The sequence below is a fragment of the Salvelinus fontinalis genome, chromosome 14, assembly GCF_029448725.1.
Source record: "Salvelinus fontinalis isolate EN_2023a chromosome 14, ASM2944872v1, whole genome shotgun sequence".
Lineage (NCBI taxonomy): Eukaryota > Metazoa > Chordata > Actinopteri > Salmoniformes > Salmonidae > Salvelinus > Salvelinus fontinalis.
This window is the reverse complement of record NC_074678.1, coordinates 12,097,957-12,123,419: the sequence shown is the minus strand read 5'-3', so window position 1 is coordinate 12,123,419 and position 25,463 is coordinate 12,097,957. Positions and strand designations below refer to the sequence as shown.

The window sequence follows — 25,463 nt, the reverse complement described above, 5'->3', positions numbered from 1 at the left end:
TCTAACCACTAGACTACCTGCCGCCCCTACACTCTAACCACTAGGCTACCTGCCGCCTCTACACTCTAACCACTAGACTACCTGCCGCCCCTACACTCTAACCACTAGGCTACCTGCCGCCTCTACACTCTAACCACTAGACTACCTGCCGCCTCTACACTCTAACCACTAGGCTACCTGCCGCCCCTACACTCTAACCACTAGGCTACCTGCCGCCCCTACACTCTAACCACTAGGCTACCTGCCGCCTCTACACTCTAACCACTAGACTACCTGCCGCCTCTACACTCTAACCACTAGACTACCTGCCGCCCCTACACTCTAACCACTAGGCTACCTGCCGCCTCTACACTCTAACCACTAGACTACCTGCCGCCTCTACACTCTAACCACTAGGCTACCTGCCGCCTCTACACTCTAACCACTAGACTACCTGCCGCCCCTACACTCTAACCACTAGGCTACCTGCCGCCTCTACACTCTAACCACTAGGCTACCTGCCGCCTCTACACTCTAACCACTAGACTACCTGCCGCCTCTACACTCTAACCACTAGACTACCTGCCGCCCCTACACTCTAACCACTAGGCTACCTGCCGCCCCTACACTCTAACCACTAGGCTACCTGCCGCCTCTACACTCTAACCACTAGGCTACCTGCCGCCTCTACACTCTAACCACTAGACTACCTGCCGCCCCTACACTCTAACCACTAGGCTACCTGCCGCCCCTACACTCTAACCACTAGGCTACCTGCCGCCTCTACACTCTAACCACTAGGCTACCTGCCGCCTCTACACTCTAACCACTAGACTACCTGCCGCCCCTACACTCTAACCACTAGGCTACCTGCCGCCTCTACACTCTAACCACTAGGCTACCTGCCGCCTCTACACTCTAACCACTAGGCTACCTGCCGCCTCTACACTCTAACCACTAGGCTGCCTGCCACCTCTACACTCTAACCACTAGACTGCCTGCCGCCTCTACACTCTAACCACTAGGCTACCTGCCGCCTCTACACTCTAACCACTAGGCTACCTGCCGCCTCTACACTCTAACCACTAGGCTACCTGCCGCCTCTACACTCTAACCACTAGGCTACCTGCCGCCTCTACACTCTAACCACTAGGCTGCCTGCCACCCCTACACTCTAACCACTAGGCTACCTGCCACCTCTACACTCTAACCACTAGGCTACCTGTCTGCCGCCTCTACACTCTAACCACTAGGCTGCCTGCCGCCCCTACACTCTAACCACTAGGCTACCTGCCGCCTCCCCCCATACACTCTAACCACTAGGCTACCTGCCGCCTCTACACTCTAACCACTAGGCTACCTGCCGCCTCCCCCCATACACTCTAACCACTAGGCTACCTGCCGCCTCTACACTCTAACCACTAGGCTACCTGCCGCCTCTACACTCTAACCACTAGGCTGCCTGCCGCCCCTACACTCTAACCACTAGGCTACCTGCCGCCTCTACACTCTAACCACTAGGCTACCTGCCGCCTCTACACTCTAACCACTAGGCTGCCTGCCGCCCCTACACTCTAACCACTAGGCTACCTGCCGCCTCTACACTCTAACCACTAGGCTACCTGCCGCCTCTACACTCTAACCACTAGACTACCTGCCGCCTCTACACTCTAACCACTAGGCTACCTGCCGCCCCTACACTCTAACCACTAGGCTACCTGCCGCCTCTACACTCTAACCACTAGGCTACGCTGCCGCCTCTACACTCTAACCACTAGGCTACCTGCCACCTCTACACTCTAACCACTAGGCTACCTGCCGCCCCTACACTCTAACCACTAGGCTACCTGCCGCCTCTACACTCTAACCACTAGACTACCTGCCGCCCCTACACTCTAACCACTAGGCTACCTGCCGCCTCTACACTCTAACCACTAGACTACCTGCCGCCTCTACACTCTAACCACTAGGCTACCTGCCGCCCCTACACTCTAACCACTAGGCTACCTGCCGCCTCTACACTCTAACCACTAGACTACCTGCCGCCTCTACACTCTAACCACTAGACTACCTGCCGCCCCTACACTCTAACCACTAGGCTACCTGCCGCCTCTACACTCTAACCACTAGGCTACCTGCCGCCCCTACACTCTAACCACTAGGCTACCTGCCGCCTCTACACTCTAACCACTAGACTACCTGCCGCCTCTACACTCTAACCACTAGACTACCTGCCGCCCCTACACTCTAACCACTAGGCTACCTGCCGCCTCTACACTCTAACCACTAGGCTACCTGCCGCCTCTACACTCTAACCACTAGGCTACCTGCCGCCTCTACACTCTAACCACTAGGCTACCTGCCGCCCCTACACTCTAACCACTAGGCTACCTGCCGCCTCTACACTCTAACCACTAGGCTACCTGCCGCCTCTACACTCTAACCACTAGGCTACCTGCCGCCTCTACACTCTAACCACTAGGCTACCTGCCGCCTCTACACTCTAACCACTAGGCTACCTGCCGCCTCTACACTCTAACCACTAGGCTACCTGCCGCCTCTACACTCTAACCACTAGGCTACCTGCCGCCTCTACACTCTAACCACTAGGCTACCTGCCGCCTCTACACTCTAACCACTAGACTACCTGCCGCCCCTACACTCTAACCACTAGGCTACCTGCCGCCTCTACACTCTAACCACTAGGCTACCTGCCACCTCTACACTCTAACCACTAGGCTACCTGCCGCCTCTACACTCTAACCACTAGACTACCTGCCGCCCCTACACTCTAACCACTAGACTACCTGCCGCCTCTACACTCTAACCACTAGGTTACCTGCCGCCTCTACACTCTAACCACTAGGCTACCTGCCGCCTCTACACTCTAACCACTAGGCTACCTGCCGCCTCTACACTCTAACCACTAGGCTACCTGCCGCCTCTACACTCTAACCACTAGGCTACCTGCCGCCTCTACACTCTAACCACTAGACTACCTGCCACCCCTACACTCTAACCACTAGGCTACGCTGCCGCCTCTACACTCTAACCACTAGGCTACCTGCCGCCTCTACACTCTAACCACTAGGCTACCTGCCGCCTCTACACTCTAACCACTAGGCTGCCTGCCGCCCCTCCACTCTAACCACTAGGCTGCCTGCCACCTCTACACTCTAACCACTAGGCTACCTGCCGCCTCCCCCCATACACTCTAACCACTAGGCTACCTGCCGCCTCTACACTCTAACCACTAGACTACCTGCCGCCTCTACACTCTAACCACTAGACTACCTGCCGCCTCTACACTCTAACCACTAGACTACCTGCCGCCTCTACACTCTAACCACTAGACTACCTGCCGCCTCTACACTCTAACCACTAGACTACCTGCCGCCTCTACACTCTAACCACTAGACTACCTGCCGCCTCTACACTCTAACCACTAGACTACCTGCCGCCCCTACACTCTAACCACTAGGCTACCTGCCACCCCTACACTCTAACCACTAGACTACCTGCCGCCTCTACACTCTAACCACTAGGCTACCTGCCGCCTCTACACTCTAACCACTAGGCTACCTGCCGCCCCTACACTCTAACCACTAGACTACCTGCCGCCCCTACACTCTAACCACTAGGCTACCTGCCACCTCTACACTCTAACCACTAGACTACCTGCCGCCTCTACACTCTAACCACTAGGCTACCTGCCGCCCCTACACTCTAACCACTAGGCTACCTGCCGCCCCTACACTCTAACCACTAGGCTACCTGCCACCTCTACACTCTAACCACTAGACTACCTGCCGCCTCTACACTCTAACCACTAGGCTACCTGCCACCTCTACACTCTAACCACTAGGCTGCCTGCCGCCTCTACACTCTAACCACTAGACTACCTGCTGGTTACTAGTCCAACGCTCTAACCACTAGACTACCTGCTGGTTACTAGTCCAACGCTCTAACCACTAGGCTACCTGCCGCCTCTACACTCTAACCACTAGGCTACCTGCCGCCTCTACACTCTAACCACTAGACTACCTGCCGCCCCTCCACTCTAACCACTAGGCTGCCTGCCGCCTCTACACTCTAACCACTAGGCTGCCTGCCGCCTCTACACTCTAACCACTAGACTACCTGCCGCCCCTACACTCTAACCACTAGGCTACCTGCCGCCCCTACACTCTAACCACTAGGCTACCTGCCACCTCTACACTCTAACCACTAGACTACCTGCCGCCTCTACACTCTAACCACTAGGCTACCTGCCACCTCTACACTCTAACCACTAGGCTGCCTGCCGCCTCTACACTCTAACCACTAGACTACCTGCTGGTTACTAGTCCAACGCTCTAACCACTAGACTACCTGCTGGTTACTAGTCCAACGCTCTAACCACTAGACTACCTGCTGGTTACTAGTCCAACGCTCTAACCACTAGGCTACCTGCCGCCTCTACACTCTAACCACTAGGCTACCTGCCGCCTCTACACTCTAACCACTAGACTACCTGCCGCCCCTCCACTCTAACCACTAGGCTACCTGCCGCCCCTACACTCTAACCACTAGACTACCTGCCGCCCCCCAAAAAACATGTTCTCACTTTTTCATTATGGGGTTTTGTGTGTAGATGAGTGAGAAGTTATTTATTTATTCCGGCTGTAACAACAAAATATGGAATAAGTCAAGGGGTATGAATAGTTTCTGAAGACACTATCTAGCCCAGCGAAGAAGAATGGCTGGCTATCAAATCACTGACAAGGTGGCGTTACCGTTGAGGTTCTTACCAGGCTCTGTTCGCTGAGCAGACAGAAGAGCAGAGCATTGCCCACCTCCCTGAGGTTCTGGAAGCAGACGGTCTTCAGCTCGGCGTACTCCACTATGTCCTTCAGCTGGTGGTGGAAGAACTCCAGGATACCTGGCAGGGAGGAGAGACGGCTACATCAGATAAACAAATCAACGGATCGATTAAGGACACTCTTAAACGGCTAGCAACTGTAGTCTAATTTTGCCTCGCTAAAACCTTTAAATGATATAAAGACGTTGAAGACGTCTCGTGACTCACCCGGCGAGCCGTACTCGTGGCGTGGGAGACGGCAGATCTTGGGCATCACCTCCATCAGAGTCTTCACATACTGCATGATGGTGCCCTGGAGCTGAGGGGGGAAAGGGTAAAGACAGGAGTTGAAGGTCTTGTTCAGGGGAGGGAGGGTAAAGACAGGAGTTGAAGGTCTTGTTCAGGGGGGAGAGGGTAAAGACAGGAGTTGAAGGTCTTGTTCAGGGGGGAGAGGGTAAAGACAGGAGTTGAAGGTCTTGTTCAGGGGGGAGAGGGTAAAGACAGGAGTTGAATGTCTTGTTCAGGGGGGAGAGGGTAAAGACAGGAGTTAAAGGTCTTGTTCAGGGGGGAGAGGGTAAAGACAGGAGTTGAAGGTCTTGTTCAGGGGGGAGAGGGTAAAGACAGGAGTTGAAGGTCTTGTTCAAGGGGGAGAGGGTAAAGACAGGAGTTGAATGTCTTGTTCAGGGGGGAGAGGGTAAAGACAGGAGTTGAATGTCTTGTTCAGGGGGGAGAGGGTAAAGACAGGAGTTGAAGGTCTTGTTCAGGGGGGAGAGGGTAAAGACAGGAGTTGAAGGTCTTGTTCAGGGGGGAGAGGGTAAAGACAGGAGTTGAAGGTCTTGTTCAGGGGGGAGAGGGTAAAGACAGGAGTTGAATGTCTTGTTCAGGGGGGAGAGGGTAAATACAGGAGTTGAATGTCTTGTTCAGGGGGGAGAGGGTAAATACAGGAGTTGAATGTCTTGTTCAGGGGGGAGAGGGTAAAGACAGGAGTTGAATGTCTTGTTCAGGGGGGAGAGGGTAAAGACAGGAGTTGAATGTCTTGTTGTATTTTCACTGTGTGGTTAGATCAGTGAAGAGAATGGTACTACTATCTAGGAAGTAGCCCATTACCTAACACCATGCTAACAGGAAATGCTCACTCTCCTACATCCTCCCACCCCTCCTCCATCCCACCAACCCCCAACTCATCCCACCCCTCCTCCATCCCACCCCTCCTCCATCCCACCCCTCCTCCATCCCACCCCTCCTCCATCCCACCAACCCCCCACTCCTCCCACCCCTCCTCCATCCCACCCCTCCTCCATCCCACCAACCCCCCACTCATCCCACCCCTCCTCCATCCCACCAACCCCCCACTCCTCCCACCCCTCCTCCATCCCACCCCTCCTCCATCCCACCAACCCCCCACTCATCCCATCCCTCTCCTTTCTCACCAGGCTCTTGACCACTTTCAGCAGCTCCTCCATGACCACAGCGATGCCCTGGTACCCCAGCAGACGACACATGGCCTTGATGTGAGGAGGACCAACAAAGTGTCTGTAGAAACCAAAGATACTGCTGTAGGCCAGGTTCAGAGCCTGTAGAGAGGGGAGACAGGAGGTTAAGGGCCTGTAGATACGCATAACAAAACAGAGGAGTGTAAACATGAGGATAATGTCGCTAGATCAGGAGATTCAAAGACCAAAATCTATTTTGATTTCACGTGGTACATGAAAGGAATAGAATTAACTGCACACTGCTGTTCCTGCTTGCTGTAGTTTAACATGCTCCCCACGATGCAGTAAACTAGTGTGGACTTTTATCTTTCATTTCACTGTTTTTGTTTTGTGCACCTGGTAAACCCGACACTCCTTCTGATCACCTGGTAAACCAGACACTCCTTCTGATCACCTGGTAAACCCGACACTCCTTCTGATCACCTGGTAAACCCGACACTCCTTCTGATCACCTGGTAAACCCGACACTCCTTCTGATCACCTGGTAAACCCGACACTCCTTCTGATCACCTGGTAAACCAGACACTCCTTCTGATCACCTGGTAAACCCGACACTCCTTCTGATCACCTGGTAAACCCGACACTCCTTCTGATCACCTGGTAAACCCGACACTCCTTCTGATCACCTGGTAAACCCGACACTCCTTCTGATCACCTGGTAAACCCGACACTCCTTCTGATCACCTGGTAAACCCGACACTCCTTCTGATCACCTGGTAAACCCGACACTCCTTCTGATCACCTGGTAAACCCTCCACTCCTTCTGATCACCTGGTAAACCCTCCACTCCTTCTGATCACCTGGTAAACCAGACACTCCTTCTGATCACCTGGTAAACCAGACACTCCTTCTGATCACCTGGTAAACCCTCCCCTCCTTCTGATCACCTGGTTAACCCGACACTCCTTCTGATCACCTGGTAAACCCGACACTCCTTCTGATCACCTGGTAAACCCGACACTCCTTCTGATCACCTGGTAAACCCTCCACTCCTTCTGATCACCTGGTAAACCCTCCACTCCTTCTGATCACCTGGTAAACCCGACACTCCTTCTGATCACCTGGTAAACCCGACACTCCTTCTGATCACCTGGTAACTACAGTCGTGGCCAAAAGTTTTGAGAATGACACAAATATACATTTTCACAAAGTCTGCTGCCACAGTTTGTATGATGGCAATTTTCATATACTCCAGAATGTTATGAAGAGTGATCAGATGAATTGCAATTAACTACAAAGTCCCTCTTTGCCATGCAAATGAACTGAATCCCCAAAAAACATTTCCACTGCATTTCAGCCCTGCCACAAAAGGACCAGCTGATATCATGTCAGTGATTCTCTCGTTAACACAGGTGTGAGTGTTGACAAGGACAAGGCTGGAGATCACTCTGTCATGCTGATTGAGTTCGAATAACAGACTGGAAGCCTCAAAAGGAGGGTGGTGCTTGGAATCATTGTTCTTCCTCTGTCAACCATGGTTACCTGTAAGGAAACACGTGCCGTCATCATTGCTTTGCACAAAAAGGGCTTCACCGTCAAGGATATTGCTGCCAGTAAGATTGCACCTAAATCAACCATTTATCGGATCATCAAGAACTTCAAGGAGAGCGGTTCAATTGTTGTGAAGAAGTCAACAGGGCGCCTAAGAAAGTCCAGCAAGCGCCAGGACCGTCTCCTAAAGTTGATTCAGCTGCGGGATCGGGGCACCACCAGTACAAAGCTTGCTCAGTAATGGCAGCAGGCAGGTGTGAGTGCATCTGCACGCACAGTGAGGGGAAGACTTTTGGAGGATGGCCTGGTGTCAAGAAGGGCAGCAAAGAAGCCACTTCTCTCCAGGAAAAACATCAGGGACAGACTGATATTCTGCAAAAGGTACAGGGATTGGATTGCTGAAAACTGGGGTAGTCATTTTCTCTGATGAATCCCCTTTCCGATTGTTTGGGGCATCCGGAAAAAAGCTTGTCCGGAGAAGACAAGGTGAGCGCTACCATCAGTCCTGTGTCATACCAACAGTAAAGCATCCTGAGACCATTCATGTGTGTGGTTGCTTCTCAGCCAAGGGAGTGGGCTCACTCACAATTTTGCCTAAGAACACAGCCATGAATAAAGAATGGTACCAACACATCCTCCGAGAGCAACTTCTCCCAACCATCCAGGAACAGTTTGGTGACGAACAATGCCTTTTCCAGCATGATGGAGCACCTTGCCATAAGGCAAAAGTGATAACTAAGTGGCTCGGGGAACAAAACATTGATATTTTGGGTCCGTGGCCAGGAAACTCCCCAGACCTTAATCACATTGAGAACTTGTGGTCAATCCTCAAGAGGCGGGTGGACAAACAAAAACCCACAAATTCTGACAAACTCCAAGCATTGATTATGCAAGAATGGGCTGCCATCAGTCAGGATGTGGCCCAGAAGTTAATTGACAGCATGCCAGGGTGGATTGCAGAGGTCTTGAAAAAGAAGGGTCAACACTGAAAATATTGTCTCTTTGCATCAACTTCATGTAATTGTCAATAAAAGCCTTTGACACTTATGAAATGCTTGTAATTATACTTCAGTATTCCATAGTAATATCTAACAAAAATATCTAAAGACACTGAAGCAGAAAACTTTGTGGAAATTAATATTTGTGTCATTCTCAAAACTTTTGGCCCCGTACAGGTACTGGGGCTGAGAGTTAGGGTTGAACTGACCTTTGACCCGTACAAGTACTGGGGCTGAGAGTTAGGGTTGAACTGACCTTTGACCCGTACAGGTACTGGGGCTGAGAGTTAGGGTTGAACTGACCTTTGACCCGTACAGGTACTGGGGCTGAGAGTTAGGGTTGAACTGACCTTTGACCCGTACAGGTACTGGGGCTGGGTAGGGGTAGAGTTGAACTGACCTTTGACCCGTACAGGTACTGGGGCTGAGAGTTAGGGTTGAACTGACCATGGACCCGTACAGGTACTGGGGCTGAGAGTTAGGGTTGAACTGACCTTTGACCCGTACAGGTACTGGGGCTGAGAGTTAGGGTTGAACTGACCTTTGACCCGTACAGGTACTGGGGCTGAGAGTTAGGGTTGTACTGACCTTTGACCCGTACAGGTACTGGGGCTGAGAGTTAGGGTTGTACTGACCATGGACCCGTACAGGTACTGGGGCTGAGAGTTAGGGTTGAACTGACCATGGGCCCGTACAGGTACTGGGGCTGAGAGTTAGGGTTGTACTGACCATGGACCCGTACAGGTACTGGGGCTGAGAGTTAGGGTTGTACTGACCTTCGACCCGTACAGGTACTGGGGCTGAGAGTTAGGGTTGTACTGACCTTCGACCCGTACAGGTACTGGGGCTGAGAGTTAGGGTTGTACTGACCTTTGACCCGTACAGGTACTGGGGCTGAGAGTTAGGGTTGAACTGACCTTTGACCCGTACAGGTACTGGGGCTGAGAGTTAGGGTTGAACTGACCTTTGACCCGTACAGGTACTGGGGCTGAGAGTTAGGGTTGTACTGACCTTTGACCCGTACAGGTACTGGGGCTGGGTAGGGGTAGGGTTGTACTGACCTTTGACCCGTACAGGTACTGGGGCTGAGAGTTAGGGTTGAACTGACCTTTGACCCGTACAGGTACTGGGGCTGAGAGTTAGGGTTGAACTGACCTTTGACCCGTACAGGTACTGGGGCTGAGAGTTAGGGTTGTACTGACCTTTGACCCGTACAGGTACTGGGGCTGAGAGTTAGGGTTGAACTGACCTTTGACCCGTACAGGTACTGGGGCTGAGAGTTAGGGTTGAACTGACCTTTGACCCGTACAGGTACTGGGGCTGAGAGTTAGGGTTGTACTGACCTTTGACCCGTACAGGTACTGGGGCTGGGTAGGGGTAGGGTTGTACTGACCTTTGACCCGTACAGGTACTGGGGCTGAGAGTTAGGGTTGAACTGACCTTTGACCCGTACAGGTACTGGGGCTGAGAGTTAGGGTTGAACTGACCTTTGACCCGTACAGGTACTGGGGCTGAGAGTTAGGGTTGTACTGACCTTTGACCCGTACAGGTACTGGGGCTGGGTAGGGGTAGGGTTGTACTGACCTTTGACCCGTACAGGTACTGGGGCTGAGAGTTAGGGTTGAACTGACCTTTGACCCGTACAGGTACTGGGGCTGACAGTTAGGGTTGAACTGACCTTTGACCCGTACAGGTACTGGGGCTGAGAGTAGGGTTGAACTGACCTTTGACCCATACAGGTACTGGGGCTGAGAGTTAGGGTTGAACTGACCTTTGACCCATACAGGTACTGGGGCTGAGAGTTAGGGTTGAACTGACCTTTGACCCGTACAGGTACTGGGGCTGAGAGTTAGGGTTGAACTGACCTTTGACCCGTACAGGTACTGGGGCTGAGAGTTAGGGTTGAACTGACCTTTGACCCGTACAGGTACTGGGGCTGGGTAGGGGTAGGGTTGTACTGACCTTTGACCCGTACAGGTACTGGGGCTGGGTAGGGTTATACTGACTTTTGACCCGTACAGGTACTGGGGCTGGGTAGGGGTAGGGTTATACTGACCTTTGACCCGTACAGGTACTGGGGCTGGGTAGGGGTAGGGTTATACTGACCTTTGACCCGTACAGGTACTGGGGCTGGGTAGGGGTAGGGTTATACTGACCTTTGACCCGTACAGGTACTGGGGCTGGGTAGGAGTAGGGTTATACTGACCTTTGACCCGTACAGGTACTGGGGCTGGGTAGGGGTAGGGTTATACTGACCTTTGACCCGTACAGGTACTGGGGCTGGGTAGGGGTAGGGTTATACTGACCTTTGACCCGTACAGGTACTGGGGCTGGGTAGGGGTAGGGTTATACTGACCTTTGACCCGTACAGGTACTGGGGCTGGGTAGGGGTAGGGTTATACTGACCTTTGACCCGTACAGGTACTGGGGCTGGGTAGGGGTAGGGTTATACTGACCTTTGACCCGTACAGGTACTGGGGCTGGGTAGGGGTAGGGTTATACTGACCTTTGACCCGTACAGGTACTGGGTAGGGGTAGGGTTATACTGACCTTTGACCCGTACAGGTACTGGGGCTGGGAGTTAGGGTTATACTGACCTTTGACCCGTACAGGTACTGGGGCTGGGTAGGGGTAGGGTTATACTGACCTTTGACCCGTACAGGTACTGGGGCTGGGAGTTAGGGTTGAACTGACCTTTGACCCGTACAGGTACTGGGGCTGAGAGTTAGGGTTGAACTGACCTTTGACCCGTACAGGTACTGGGGCTGAGAGTTAGGGTTGAACTGACCTTTGACCCGTACAGGTACTGGGGCTGGGTAGGGGTAGGGTTGAACTGACCTTTGACCCGTACAGGTACTGGGGCTGAGAGTTAGGGTTGAACTGACCTTTGACCCGTACAGGTACTGGGGCTGGGCGTTGGGTGGCTTGTCCCTCTGGAACTCCTGTGAGAACGGCAGGACAGTACGGACAAACCTAGAGAGAGAGAGAGAGAGGGGGATTGGGTGTTTTATTTTCACTAACCACGTTTCCATGTAAAGTCATATCGTATAAACAAAGAGCTGTGATGGAAACAGGAAGTTCTGATGTCATTTTATAAATGCTGACAGAAAGTGTGTGATCTTGTTGTGTTGGTAAAATTGTTCACGATGGAAATGGCAGTGGAAATATGGAGTCACGCGATGATATGGTGTGTTTGGGTCCTATCACTACAACTCAGGGAACTATGGCGTTTATTAGGCTACACATGAAACTAGTGATGAACTTCACAAGGTGGTGAAAGAGCACGTTGACCTCTCACTACAACTCAGGGAAGTAGTAGTAGTAGTGTGTAGTAGTAGTAGTAGTAGTGTGTAGTAGTAGTGTGTAGTAGTAGTAGTAGGTGTGTGTAGTAGTAGGTGTGTAGTAGTAGTAGTGTGTAGTGTGTAGTAGTAGTGTGTAGTTGTTACCTGTTAGTAGATTCGTTGTAGCAGTGGTGTGTAGTAGTAGTAGTAGTAGTGTGTAGTAGTAGTAGTAGTAGTAGTGTGTAGTTGTAGTAGTAGTAGTAGTAGTAGTGTGTAGTAGTGATAGTAGTGTGTAGTAGTGGTAGTAGTAGGTGTGTAGTGTGTAGTATTAGTAGTAGTAGTGTGTAGTAGTAGTAGTGTGTAGTGTGTAGTTGTAGTAGTAGTAGTAGTGTGTAGTTGTAGTAGTAGTAGTAGTAGTAGTGTGTAGTAGTGATAGTAGTGTGTAGTAGTGGTAGTAGTAGGTGTGTAGTGTGTAGTAGTAGTAGTAGGTGTGTAGTGTGTAGTAGTAGGTGTGTAGTGTGTAGTAGTAGTAGTAGTAGTAGGTGTGTAGTAGTAGTAGTAGGTGTGTAGTGTGTAGTAGTAGTAGTAGTAGTAGGTGTGTAGTGTGTAGTAGTAGTAGTAGTAGTAGGTGTGTAGTGTGTAGTAGTAGTAGTAGTGGTAGTAGTAGGTGTGTAGTAGTAGTAGTAGGTGTGTAGTGTGTAGTAGTAGTAGTAGTAGGTGTGTAGTGTGTAGTAGTAGTGTGTAGTAGTAGTAGTAGTAGTAGGTGTGTAGTGTGTAGTAGTAGTAGTAGTGTGTAGTAGTAGGTGTGTAGTAGTAGTAGTGTGTAGTGTGTAGTAGTAGTGTGTAGTTGTTACCTGTTAGTAGATCCGTTGTAGCAGTAGTGTGTAGTAGTAGTAGTAGTGTGTAGTGTGTAGTTGTAGTAGTAGTAGTAGTGTGTAGTAGTGGTAGTAGTGTGTAGTAGTAGTAGTAGGTGTGTAGTGTGTAGTAGTAGTAGGTGTGTAGTGTGTAGTAGTAGGTGTGTAGTAGTAGCAGTAGTAGTAGTAGGTGTGTAGTGTGTAGTAGTAGTGTGTAGTGTGTAGTAGTAGTAGTAGGTGTGTAGTGTGTAGTAGTAGTGTGTAGTGTGTAGTAGTAGTGTGTAGTGTGTAGTAGTAGGTGTGTAGTTGTTACCTGTTAGTAGATCCGTTGTAGCAGTAGTGTGTAGTAGTAGGTGTGTAGTGTGTTGTAGTAGTAGTAGTAGTGTGTAGTAGTGGTAGTAGTGTGTAGTTGTAGTAGTAGTAGGTGTGTAGTGTGTAGTAGTAGGTGTGTAGTGTGTAGTAGTAGTAGTAGGTGTGTAGTGTGTAGTAGTAGGTGTGTAGTGTGTTGTAGTAGTAGTAGTAGTAGTAGTAGGTGTGTAGTAGTAGTAGTAGGTGTGTAGTGTGTAGTAGTAGTAGTAGGTGTGTAGTGTGTAGTAGTAGTAGTAGGTGTGTAGTGTGTAGTAGTAGTAGTAGTAGTAGTGTGTAGTAGTAGTAGTAGTAGTAGCGTGTAGCAGTAGTGTGTAGTGTGTAGTAGTAGTAGTGTGTAGTAGTAGTAGTAGTGTGTAGTAGTAGTAGTAGTAGTAGTAGTAGTAGTAGTAGTGTGTAGTTGTAGTAGTAGTAGTGTGTAGTAGTAGTAGTAGTAGTGTGTAGTAGTAGTGTGTAGTGCGTAGTAGTAGTAGGTGTGTAGTGTGTAGTAGTAGTAGTAGTAGTGTGTAGTGTGTAGTAGTAGTGTGTAGTGCGTAGTAGTAGTAGGTGTGTAGTGTGTAGTAGTAGTAGTAGTAGTAGTAGTGTGTAGTGTGTAGTAGTAGTAGTAGTAGTAGTAGGTGTGTAGTGTGTAGTAGTAGTAGTAGTAGTAGTAGGTGTGTAGTGCGTAGTAGTAGTAGTGTGTAGTGTGTAGTAGTAGTAGTAGTAGTAGTAGGTGTGTAGTGTGTAGTAGTAGGTGTGTAGTGTGTAGTAGTAGTAGTAGTAGGTGTGTAGTGTGTAGTAGTAGTAGTAGTAGTAGTAGTAGTAGGTGTGTAGTGTGTAGTAGTAGTAGTAGTAGTGTGTAGTGTGTAGTAGTAGTGTGTAGCTGTTACCTGTTAGTAGATCTGTTGTAGCAGTAGTGTGTAGTAGTAGTAGTAGTAGTAGTGTGTAGTGTGTAGTAGTAGTAGTAGTAGTAGTAGTGTGTAGTGTGTAGTTGTAGTAGTAGTAGTAGTAGTGTGTAGTGTGTAGTTGTAGTAGTAGTAGTAGTAGTAGTAGTAGTAGGTGTGTAGTAGTAGTAGTAGTAGTGTGTAGTGTGTAGTTGTAGTAGTAGTAGTAGTAGTAGTAGTAGTGTGTAGTGTGTAGTTGTAGTAGTAGTAGTAGTAGTAGTGTGTAGCTGTTACCTGTTAGTAGATCTGTTGTAGCAGTAGTGTGTAGTTGTAGTAGTAGTAGTAGTGTGTAGCTGTAGTAGTAGTAGTAGTAGTAGTGTGTAGTAGTAGTAGTAGTGTGTAGTAGTAGTAGTAGTAGTAGTGTGTGGTTGTAGTAGTAGTGTGTGGTTGTAGTAGTAGTAGTAGTGTAGTAGTAGTAGTGTGTAGTTGTAGTAGTAGTAGTAGTGTGTAGTGTGTAGTAGTAGTAGTGTGTAGTGTGTAGTAGTAGTGTGTAGTAGTAGTAGTGTGTAGTTGTTACCTGTTAGTAGATCCGTTGTAGCAGTAGTGTGTAGTAGTAGTAGTAGTAGGTGTGTAGTTGTAGTAGTAGTAGTAGTGTGTAGTGTGTAGTAGTAGTAGTGTGTAGTGTGTAGTAGTAGTGTGTAGTAGTAGTAGTGTGTAGTTGTTACCTGTTAGTAGATCCGTTGTAGCAGTAGTGTGTAGTAGTAGTAGTAGTAGTAGTAGTAGTAGTGTGTAGTGTGTAGTAGTAGTAGGTGTGTAGTTGTAGTAGTAGTAGTAGTGTGTAGTGTGTAGTAGTAGTAGTGTGTAGTAGTAGTAGTAGTAGTAGTGTGTAGTTGTAGTAGTAGTAGTAGTAGTAGTGTGTAGTAGTAGTAGTGTGTAGTAGTAGTAGTAGTGTGTAGTAGTAGTAGTAGTGTGTGGTTGTAGTAGTAGTAGTGTGTAGTAGTAGTAGTGTGTAGTTGTAGTAGTAGTAGTAGTGTGTAGTAGTAGTAGTGTGTAGTTGTTACCTGTTAGTAGATCCGTTGTAGCAGTAGTGTGTAGTAGTAGTAGTAGTAGTAGTAGTAGTAGTAGTAGTAGTAGTGTGTAGTGTGTAGTAGTAGTAGGTGTGTAGTTGTAGTAGTAGTAGTAGTGTGTAGTGTGTAGTAGTAGTAGTGTGTAGTGTGTAGTAGTAGTGTGTAGTGTGTAGTAGTAGTGTGTAGTGTGTAGTAGTAGTAGTAGTAGTAGTTGTGTTACCTGTTAGTAGATCCGTTGTAGCAGTAGTTGGGGAGGAAATCGTAGTTGAGTTCCCAGAAGACGTGGAGTGTGATGCGTCCGTAGGGGGCGGAGACATTGTGATTGGCCTCCCGGAACATGGCGTCCATACTGTCCAGCGTCAGGAACTTAGACAGCAGCTTGTGGGTCATACGGTTGATGTTCATCAGACCTTCTAGTTCCTGTTACAAGGAGGGGGAGAAGACAGCTTGTGGGTCATATGGATGATGTCCAATCAGACCTTCTAGTTCCTGTCCAATCAGACCTTCTACTTCCTGTTACAGAGTGGACAGTCCATAAATAACACAGACACACTTAAAGCAGGTCGTACCACGATGGATGTGAGGTCCTCGCTCTCGAAGCGGTTGATGGCCAGCTCCAGAGACTTGTAGAGAGCAGCAGACACTCTCTGGGTGATCAGACGGTTCAGGTCTATGGAACGGCCCAGCAGCTAGAGGAGAGGAACCAACATGAGGTACATGACAGACAGACAAGGACCACATGAAGTAAAGAGACTGGCAACACTGGGAGGGGGAGTAGTGGGGAGAGAGAGTAGTGGGGGAGAGAGAGTAGTGGGGGAGAGAGAGTAGTGGGGGAGAGAGAGTAGTGGGGGAGAGAGAGTAGTGGGGGAGAGAGAGTAGTGGGGGAGAGAGAGTAGTGGGGGAGAGAGAGTAGTGGGGGAGAGAGAGTAGTGGGGGAGAGAGAGTAGTGGGGGAGAGAGAGTAGTGGAAGGAGAGAGTAGTGGGGGGAGAGAGAGTAGTGGAGGGAGAGAGAGTAGTGGGGAGAGAGAGTAGTGGGGAGAGAGAGTAGTGGGGAGAGAGAGTAGTGGGAAGAGAGAGTAGTGGGGGAGAGAGAGTAGTGGAAGGAGAGAGTAGTGGGGAGAGAGAGTAGTGGGAAGAGAGAGTAGTGGGGGAGAGAGAGTAGTGGAAGGAGAGAGTAGTGGGGGGAGAGAGTAGTGGGGGGAGAGAGAGTAGTGGAGGGAGAGAGAGTAGTGGGGAGAGAGAGTAGTGGGGAGAGAGAGTAGTGGGGAGAGAGAGTAGTGGGAAGAGAGAGTAGTGGGAAGAGAGAGTAGTGGGAAGAGAGAGTAGTGGGGAGAGAGAGTAGTGGAGGGAGAGAGTAGTGGAGGGAGAGAGTAGTGGGGAGAGAGAGTAGTGGAGGGAGAGAGTAGTGGGGAGAGAGAGTAGTGGGGAGAGAGAGTAGTGGAGGGAGAGAGTAGTGGAGGGAGAGAGAGTAGTGGGGAGAGAGAGTAGTGGGGAGAGAGAGTAGTGGGGAGAGAGAGTAGTGGGGAGAGAGAGTAGTGGGGAGAGAGAGTAGTGGGGAGAGAGAGTAGTGGAGGGAGAGAGTAGTGGAGGGAGAGAGTAGTGGGGAGAGAGAGTAGTGGAGGGAGAGAGTAGTGGGGAGAGAGAGTAGTGGGGAGAGAGAGTAGTGGAGGGAGAGAGTAGTGGGGAGAGAGAGTAGTGGAGGGAGAGAGTAGTGGAGGGAGAGAGTAGTGGGGAGAGAGAGTAGTGGGGAGAGAGAGTAGTGGGGAGAGAGAGTAGTGGGGAGAGAGAGTAGTGGGGAGAGAGAGTAGTGGGGAGAGAGAGTAGTGGGGGGAGAGTAGTGGGGAGAGAGTAGTGGAGGGAGAGAGTAGTGGGGAGAGAGAGTAGTGGGGAGAGAGTGTAGTGGGGAGAGAGTGTAGTGGGGAGAGAGAGTAGTGGGGGGAGAGAGAGTAGTGGAAGGAGAGAGAGTAGTGGAAGGAGAGAGAGTAGTGGAAGGAGAGAGAGTAGTGGAAGGAGAGAGAGTAGTGGAAGGAGAGAGAGTAGTGGGGGAGGAGTAGTGGGGGAGGAGTAGTGGGGGAGGAGTAGTGGGGGAGGAGTAGTGGGGGAGGAGTAGTGGGGAGAGAGAGTAGTGGGGAGAGAGTAGTGGGGGGAGAGTAGTGGAGGGAGAGAGTAGTGGGGAGAGAGTAGTGGGGAGAGAGTAGTGGGGAGAGAGTAGTGGGGGGAGAGAGTAGTGGGGGGAGAGAGTAGTGGGGGAGAGAGTAGTGGAAGGAGAGAGAGTAGTGGAAGGAGAGAGAGTAGTGGAAGGAGAGAGAGTAGTGGGGAGAGAGTAGTGGGGAGAGAGTAGTGGGGGGAGAGTAGTGGAGGGAGAGAGTAGTGGGGAGAGAGAGTAGTGGGGAGAGAGTGTAGTGGGGAGAGAGTGTAGTGGGGAGAGAGAGTAGTGGGGAGAGAGAGTAGTGGGGAGAGAGAGTAGTGGGGGGAGAGTAGTGGGGGGAGAGTAGTGGAGGGAGAGTAGTGGAGGGAGAGTAGTGGAGGGAGAGAGTAGTGGGGGAGAGAGTAGTGGGGGAGAGAGTAGTGGGGGGAGAGTAGTGGAGGGAGAGAGTAGTGGGGGAGAGAGTAGTGGGGGGAGAGTAGTGGAGGGAGAGTAGTGGAGGGAGAGAGTAGTGGGGGAGAGAGTAGTGGGGGAGAGAGTAGTGGGGGAGAGAGTAGTGGGGGGAGAGTAGTGGAGGGAGAGTAGTGGAGGGAGAGAGTAGTGGGGGAGAGAGTAGTGGGGGAGAGAGTAGTGGGGGGAGAGTAGTGGAGGGAGAGTAGTGGAGGGAGAGAGTAGTGGGGGAGAGAGTAGTGGGGGAGAGAGTAGTGGGGGGAGAGTAGTGGAGGGAGAGTGTAGTGGGGAGAGAGAGTAGTGGGGGGAGAGTAGTGGGGGGAGAGTAGTGGAGGGAGAGTAGTGGAGGGAGAGTAGTGGAGGGAGAGAGTAGTGGGGGAGAGAGTAGTGGGGGAGAGAGTAGTGGGGGGAGAGTAGTGGAGGGAGAGAGTAGTGGGGGAGAGAGTAGTGGGGGGAGAGTAGTGGAGGGAGAGTAGTGGAGGGAGAGAGTAGTGGGGGAGAGAGTAGTGGGGGAGAGAGTAGTGGGGGAGAGAGTAGTGGGGGGAGAGTAGTGGAGGGAGAGTAGTGGAGGGAGAGAGTAGTGGGGGAGAGAGTAGTGGGGGAGAGAGTAGTGGGGGGAGAGTAGTGGAGGGAGAGTAGTGGAGGGAGAGAGTAGTGGGGGAGAGAGTAGTGGGGGAGAGAGTAGTGGGGGAGAGAGTAGTGGGGGGAGAGTAGTGGAGGGAGAGTAGTGGAGGGAGAGAGTAGTGGGGGAGAGAGTAGTGGGGGAGAGAGTAGTGGGGGAGAGAGTAGTGGGGGAGAGAGTAGTGGGGGGAGAGTAGTGGAGGGAGAGTAGTGGAGGGAGAGAGTAGTGGAGGGAGAGAGTAGTGGAGGGAGAGAGTAGTGGGGAGAGAGAGTAGTGGGGAGAGAGAGTAGTGGGGAGAGAGAGTAGTGGGGAGAGAGTAGTGGAGGGAGAGAGTAGTGGGGAGAGAGAGTAGTGGGGAGAGAGAGTAGTGGGGAGAGAGAGTAGTGGGGAGAGAGTAGTGGGGAGAGAGTAGTGGGGAGAGAGTAGTGGAGGGAGAGTAGTGGAGGGAGAGTAGTGGGGAGAGAGAGTAGTGGGGAGAGAGAGTAGTGGGGAGAGAGAGTAGTGGGGAGAGAGAGTAGTGGGGAGAGAGAGTAGTGGGGAGAGAGAGTAGTGGAGGGAGAGAGTAGTGGGGAGAGAGAGTAGTGGGGAGAGAGTAGTGGGGAGAGAGAGTAGTGGGGAGAGAGAGTAATTGGGGAGAGAGAGTAGTGGGGAGAGAGAGTAATTGGGGAGAGAGAGTAGTGGGGAGAGAGAGTAGTGGGGAGAGAGAGTAGTGGGGGAGAGAGAGTAGTGGGGGAGAGAGAGTAGTGGGGGAGAGAGAGTAGTGGGGGAGAGAGAGTAGTGGGGGAGAGAGAGTAGTGGGGGAGAGAGAGTAGTGGGGGGAGAGAGTAGTGGGGGGAGAGAGTAGTGGGGGGGAGAGAGTAGTGGGGGAGAGAGAGTAGTGGGGGAGAGAGAGTAGTGGGGGAGAGAGAGTAGTGGGGGAGAGAGAGTAGTGGGGGGAGAGAGTAGTGGGGAGAGAGAGTAGTGGGGGGAGAGAGTAGTGGGGAGAGAGAGTAGTGGGGAGAGAGAGTAGTGGGGAGAGAGAGTAGTGGGGAGAGAGAGTAGTGGGGAGAGAGAGTAGTGGGGAGAGAGTAGTGGGGAGAGAGAGTAGTGGGGAGAGAGTAGTGGGGAGAGAGTAGTGGGGAGAGAGTAATGGGGAGAGAGTAGTGGGGAGAGAGTAGTGGAGGGAGAGAGTAGTGGGGAGAGAGTAGTGGAGGGAGAGTAGTGGAGGGAGAGTAGAGGGGAGAGAGAGTAGTGGGGAGAGAGAGTAGTGGGGAGAGAGAGTAGTGGGGAGAGAGAGTAGTGGGGAGAGAGTAGTGGGGGAGAGAGAGTAGTGGGGAGAGAGAGTAGTGGGGAGAGAGAGTAGTGGGGAGAGAGAGTAGTGGGGAGAGAGAGTAGTGGGGAGAGAGAGTAGTGGGGGGAGAGTAGTGGGGAGAGAGTAGTGGAGGGAGAGAGTAGTGGGGAGAGAGAGTAGTGGGGAGAGAGTGTAGTGGGGAGAGAGTGTAGTGGGGAGAGAGAGTAGTGGGGGGAGAGAGAGTAGTGGAAGGAGAGAGAGTAGTGGAAGGAGAGAGAGTAGTGGAAGGAGAGAGAGTAGTGGAGGAGAGAGAGTAGTGGAAGGAGAGGAGTAGTGGGGGAGGAGTAGTGGGGGAGGAGTAGTGGGGGAGGAGTAGTGGGGGAGGAGTAGTGGGGGAGGAGTAGTGGGGAGAGAGAGTAGTGGGGAGAGAGTAGTGGGGGGAGAGTAGTGGAGGGAGAGAGTAGTGGGGAGAGAGTAGTGGGGAGAGAGTAGTGGGGAGAGAGTAGTGGGGGGAGAGAGTAGTGGGGGGAGAGAGTAGTGGGGGAGAGAGTAGTGGAAGGAGAGAGAGTAGTGGAAGGAGAGAGAGTAGTGGAAGGAGAGAGAGTAGTGGGGAGAGAGTAGTGGGGAGAGAGTAGTGGGGGGAGAGTAGTGGAGGGAGAGAGTAGTGGGGAGAGAGAGTAGTGGGGAGAGAGTGTAGTGGGGAGAGAGTGTAGTGGGGAGAGAGAGTAGTGGGGGAGAGAGTAGTGGGGAGAGAGAGTAGTGGGGAGAGAGTAGTGGGGGAGAGAGAGTAGTGGGGGAGAGAGTAGTGGGGAGAGAGAGTAGTGGGGAGAGAGAGTAGTGGGGGAGAGTAGTTTCAGTCTGGGTCTCGTAGCGGTTGGAGGGTTAGGGTCAGAGGTCAGGGGGTTACCTGAACGTGGCGTTGTTTCAGTCTGGGTCTGGTAGTGGTTGGAGGGTTAGAGGTTAGAGGTCAGGGGGTTACCTGAACGTGGCGTTGTTTCAACAGGGTCTTGTAGTGGTTGGAGGGTTAGGGTTAGAGGTCAGGGGGTTACCTGAACGTGGCGTTGTTTCAACAGGGTCTCGTAGCGGTTGGAGGGTTAGGGTTAGAGGTCAGAGGTCAGGGAGTTACCTGAACGTGGCGTTGTTTCAACAGGGTCTCGTAGCGGTTGGACGCGGGCCAGGGGATGTTAGCTCCCTGGTTCTTACAGTCCGCTCTCAGACGCTTGTCCAGCAGCAGACTGAAGAGAAGAGAAACACACACACCATATAAACAACAAGACAACGAGAGAGAGACCCTACTTTAGACAAGTTTAACACGCCGGGCAGAAGGGGACAGAGGTTAAAGGGCAATCTCCTGTAAAAGGCTGGGGGATAGGGGTGGAGAAACACACATGTAGAAGGGCCAGTTGTAGTTGTTTGGCCTGCCCAAAAGCTGCTCTCTGCCTGGACACAGTGGGGGACTAGTCCTGGTAGATGGAGAAGCTTTGTCCCTGAAAGCTGCTCTCTGCCTGGACACAGTGGGGGACTAGTCCTGGTAGATGGAGAAGCTTTGTCCCTGAAAGCTGCTCTCTGCCTGGACACAGTGGGGGACTAGTCCTGGTAGATGGAGAAGCTTTGTCCCTGAAAGCTGCTCTCTGCCTGGACACAGTGGGGGACTAGTCCTGGTAGATGGAGAAGCTTTGTCTCTGAAAGCTCAGAGTGGTATTGCAGGCTCAGAGAATCTCCATCTTCTCATGGAAAAAGTGCACTCGAAGAATGATGTCACGGGGCCTCTCGGGGATTTGGGTGCCGTGACCGGTGGGGGCACAATCAATCACGGGCTTCTAATCCATGGCGAGAATATCCTTCAGCAGACCCGGAAGCTACATCTGTGGCTCCAGGCATTTCCGTTGACTCTGGGACCGATACCAGTATCAGGTTATTGCGGCGAGAAAATCCCTCTAAGCTCACACACCTGTACCTATTTCAGATCAGGTCGGAGACACTGGTAGTCAGGTCGGAGACACTGGTAGTCAGGTCGGAGACACTGGTAGTCAGGTCGGAGACACTGGTAGTCAGGTCGGAGACACAGGTAGATCCACAGCCAGGTTTTTCATGTCAGGTCAGAGACATTGGTAGATCCACAGCCAGGTTTTTCATGTCAGGTCAGAGACACAGGTAGATCCACAGCCAGGTTTTTCATGTCAGGTCAGAGACATTGGTAGATCCACAGCCAGGTTTTTCATGTCAGGTCAGAGACACAGGTAGTCAGGTCGGAGACACAGGTAGTCAGGTCGGAGACACAGGTAGTCAGGTCGGAGACACTGGTAGTCAGGTCGGAGACACTGGTAGTCAGGTCGGAGACACTGGTAGTCAGGTCGGAGACATTGGTAGCGGAGGTCTCCAGTGCTGCAATCGTCACGGTGTGTAACTCTGTTGTTGTTTAGAGTGACGCAAAGCGTACCTCCAGGCTTTCAGGCTCAGGGGAGGGCGGTAATGATGAAACTGGGTCTGGTAGGCCGGGTTTTCTCAAAGTCTCTGGGCTTTCAGTCTCAGGAGAGGGCGGTAATGATGAAACTGGGTCTGGTAGGCCGGGTTTTCTCAAAGTCTCTGGGCTTTCAGTCTCAGGAGAGGGCGGTAATGATGAAACTGGGTCTGGTAGGCCGGGTTTTCTCAAAGTCTCTGGGCTTTCAGGCTCAGGAGAGGGCGGTAAGGATGAAACTGGGTCTGGTAGGCCGGGTTTTCTCAAAGTCTCTGGGCTTTCAGTCTCAGGAGAGGGCGGTAATGATGAAACTGGGTCTGGTAGGCCGGGTTTTCTCAAAGTCTCTGGGCTTTCAGGCTCAGGAGAGGGCGGTAAGGATGAAACTGGGTCTGGTAGGCCGGGTTTTCTCAAAGTCTCTGGGCTTTCAGGCTCAGGAGAGGGCGGTAATGATGAAACTGGGTATTGTAGGCTGGGTTTTCTCAAAGTCTCTGGGCTTTCAGTCTGAGGAGAGGGCGGTAAGGATGAAACTGGGTCTGGTAGGCCGGGTTTTCTCAAAGTCTCTGGGCTTTCAGGCTCAGGAGAGGGCGGTAATGATGAAACTGGGTATTGTAGGTCGGGTTTTCTCAAAGTCTCTGGGCTTTCAGGCTCAGGAGAGGGCGGTAATGATGAAACTGGGTCTGGTAGGCCGGGTTTTCTCAAAGTCTCTGGGCTTTCAGTCTCAGGAGAGGGCGGTAATGATGAAACTGGGTATTGTAGGCCGGGTTTTCTCAAAGTCTCTGGGCTTTCAGTCTGAGGAGAGGGCGGTAAGGATGAAACTGGGTCTGGTAGGCCGGGTTTTCTCAAAGTCTCTGGGCTTTCAGTCTCAGGAGAGGGCGGTAATGATGAAACTGGGTATTGTAGGCCGGGTTTTCTCAAAATCTCTGGGCTTTCAGGCTCAGGAGAGGGCGGTAATGATGAAACTGGGTATTGTAGGCCGGGTTTTCTCAAAGTCTCTGGGCTTTCAGGCTCAGGAGAGGGCGGTAATGATGAAACTGGGTATTGTAGGCCGGGTTCTCTCAGTCCTATTTTTGGCGTTATGTTTGATGACATGCTGACAGTTGAAAGCAGAGTAGTGTTGCGTACTACAGACAGGGATCAACAAACTAATATTTGAAAATAAATACAGTTTTATTGCTAAATTCAAATAAACTTTAAAAATATCGCAGGAGCAAACGGAAAACATGTCAGTCGCCCATTGCGCCCCACCCGTATTTTCAGTTATTGAACAGTATTGATTCAAAAGTTTAAACGTACCTTCCAGCTAGAATCTTGTAGTAGGCAAAGATCTGATCAGCCAGCTTGTAGACAAACTGATCGAAACACAGGTTGACCTGCAGAGGATGTAACATAGGAAGTACAACATTCGTCACGATCAAAACACAGGTTGACCTGAGGTAAGAGGATGTCATTTAGGTTAGTGATTAGAAATAAAGCCTCCTGTAAGTCAACCAATCAAATCAAAATGTAATGTTACTAGTCACGTTCAGTTCACAGCTGGCAAGGTCCCCTCAACCAGGAAGTACAATATCATTAAATAAAAATGACTAGTGATGACTAGTCTAATGGTGAACTATACCTCTGCTGTAGTGATGACTAGTCTAATGGTGAACTATACCTCTGCTGTAGTGATGACTAGTCTAATGGTGAACTATATACCTCTGCTGTAGTGATGACTAGTCTAATGGTGAACTATATACCTCTGCTGTAGTGATGACTAGTCTAATGGTGAACTATATACCTCTGCTGTAGTGATGACTAGTATAATGGTGAACTATACCTCTGCTGTAGTGATGACTAGTCTAATGGTGAACTATACCTCTGCTGTAGTGAAGACTAGTCTAATGGTGAACTATATACCTCTGCTGTAGTGATGACTAGTCTAATGGTGAACTATACCTCTGCTGTAGTGAAGACTAGTCTAATGGTGAACTATATACCTCTGCTGTAGTGGTGACTAGTCTAATGGTGAACTATACCTCTGCTGTAGTGATGACTAGTCTAATGGTGAACTATATACCTCTGCTGTAGTGATGACTAGTCTAATGGTGAACTATATACCTCTGCTGTAGTGATTACTAGTCTAATGGTGAACTATATACCTCTGCTGTAGTGATGACTAGTCTAATGGTGAACTATACCTCTGCTGTAGTGATGACTAGTCTAATGGTGAACTATATACCTCTGCTGTAGTGATGACTAGTCTAATGGTGAACTATACCTCTGCTGTAGTGAAGACTAGTCTAGTGATGACTAGTCTAATGGTGAACTATATACCTCTGCTGTAGTGATGACTAGTCTAATGGTGAACTATATACCTCTGCTGTAGTGATGACTAGTCTAATGGTGAACTATATACCTCTGCTGTAGTGATGACTAGTCTAATGGTGAACTATACCTCTGCTGTAGTGATGACTAGTCTAACGGTGAACTATACCTCTGCTGTAGTGATGACTAGTCTAATGGTGAACTATATACCTCTGCTGTAGTGATGACTAGTCTAATGGTGAACTATATACCTCTGCTGTAGTGATGACTAGTATAATGGTGAACTATATACCTCTGCTGTAGTGATGACTAGTCTAATGGTGAACTATACCTCTGCTGTAGTGATGACTAGTCTAATGGTGAACTATATACCTCTGCTGTAGTGATGACTAGTCTAATGGTGAACTATATACCTCTGCTGTAGTGACGACTAGTCTAATGGTGAACTATATACCTCCGCTGTAGTGACGACTAGTCTAATGGTGAACTATATACCTCTGCTGTAGTGATGACTAGTCTAATGGTGAACTATACCTCTGCTGTAGTGATGACTAGTCTAATGGTGAACTATATACCTCTGCTGTAGTGACGACTAGTCTAATGGTGAACTATATACCTCTGCTGTAGTGATGACTAGTCTAATGGTGAACTATATACCTCTGCTGTAGTGAAGACTAGTCTAATGGTGAACTATATACCTCTGCTGTAGTGAAGACTAGTCTAATGGTGAACTATATACCTCTGCTGTAGTGATGACTAGTCTAATGATGAACTATATACCTCTGCTGTAGTGATGACTAGTCTAATGGTGAACTATATACCTCTGCTGTAGTGAAGACTAGTCTAATGGTGAACTATATACCTCTGCTGTAGTGAAGACTAGTCTAATGGTGAACTATATACCTCTGCTGTAGTGAAGACTAGTCTAATGGTGAACTATATACCTCTGCTGTAGTGATGACTAGTCTAATGGTGAACTAT

General features: G+C 50.5%; 1 protein-coding gene across 6 annotated transcripts in view; it reads right to left on the bottom strand.

The window, feature by feature from the left end:
• The window catches only part of cyfip1 (cytoplasmic FMR1 interacting protein 1), a 170,040-nt gene that overhangs the window by 19,567 nt on the left and 125,010 nt on the right, over positions 1 to 25,463 (bottom strand). For all 6 annotated transcript variants that reach the window (XM_055943953.1, XM_055943954.1, XM_055943958.1 and 3 more), the window contains 8 exons: positions 23,472 to 23,548; positions 20,847 to 20,955; positions 15,802 to 15,921; positions 15,453 to 15,652; positions 11,687 to 11,774; positions 6,250 to 6,393; positions 5,048 to 5,138; positions 4,770 to 4,900 (listed from right to left, as the gene is read on the bottom strand). In XM_055943953.1, the coding sequence (XP_055799928.1) occupies positions 4,770 to 4,900; positions 5,048 to 5,138; positions 6,250 to 6,393; positions 11,687 to 11,774; positions 15,453 to 15,652; positions 15,802 to 15,921; positions 20,847 to 20,955; positions 23,472 to 23,548 (960 nt within the window). The remainder of the gene's footprint in view (positions 1 to 4,769; positions 4,901 to 5,047; positions 5,139 to 6,249; positions 6,394 to 11,686; positions 11,775 to 15,452; positions 15,653 to 15,801; positions 15,922 to 20,846; positions 20,956 to 23,471; positions 23,549 to 25,463) is intronic.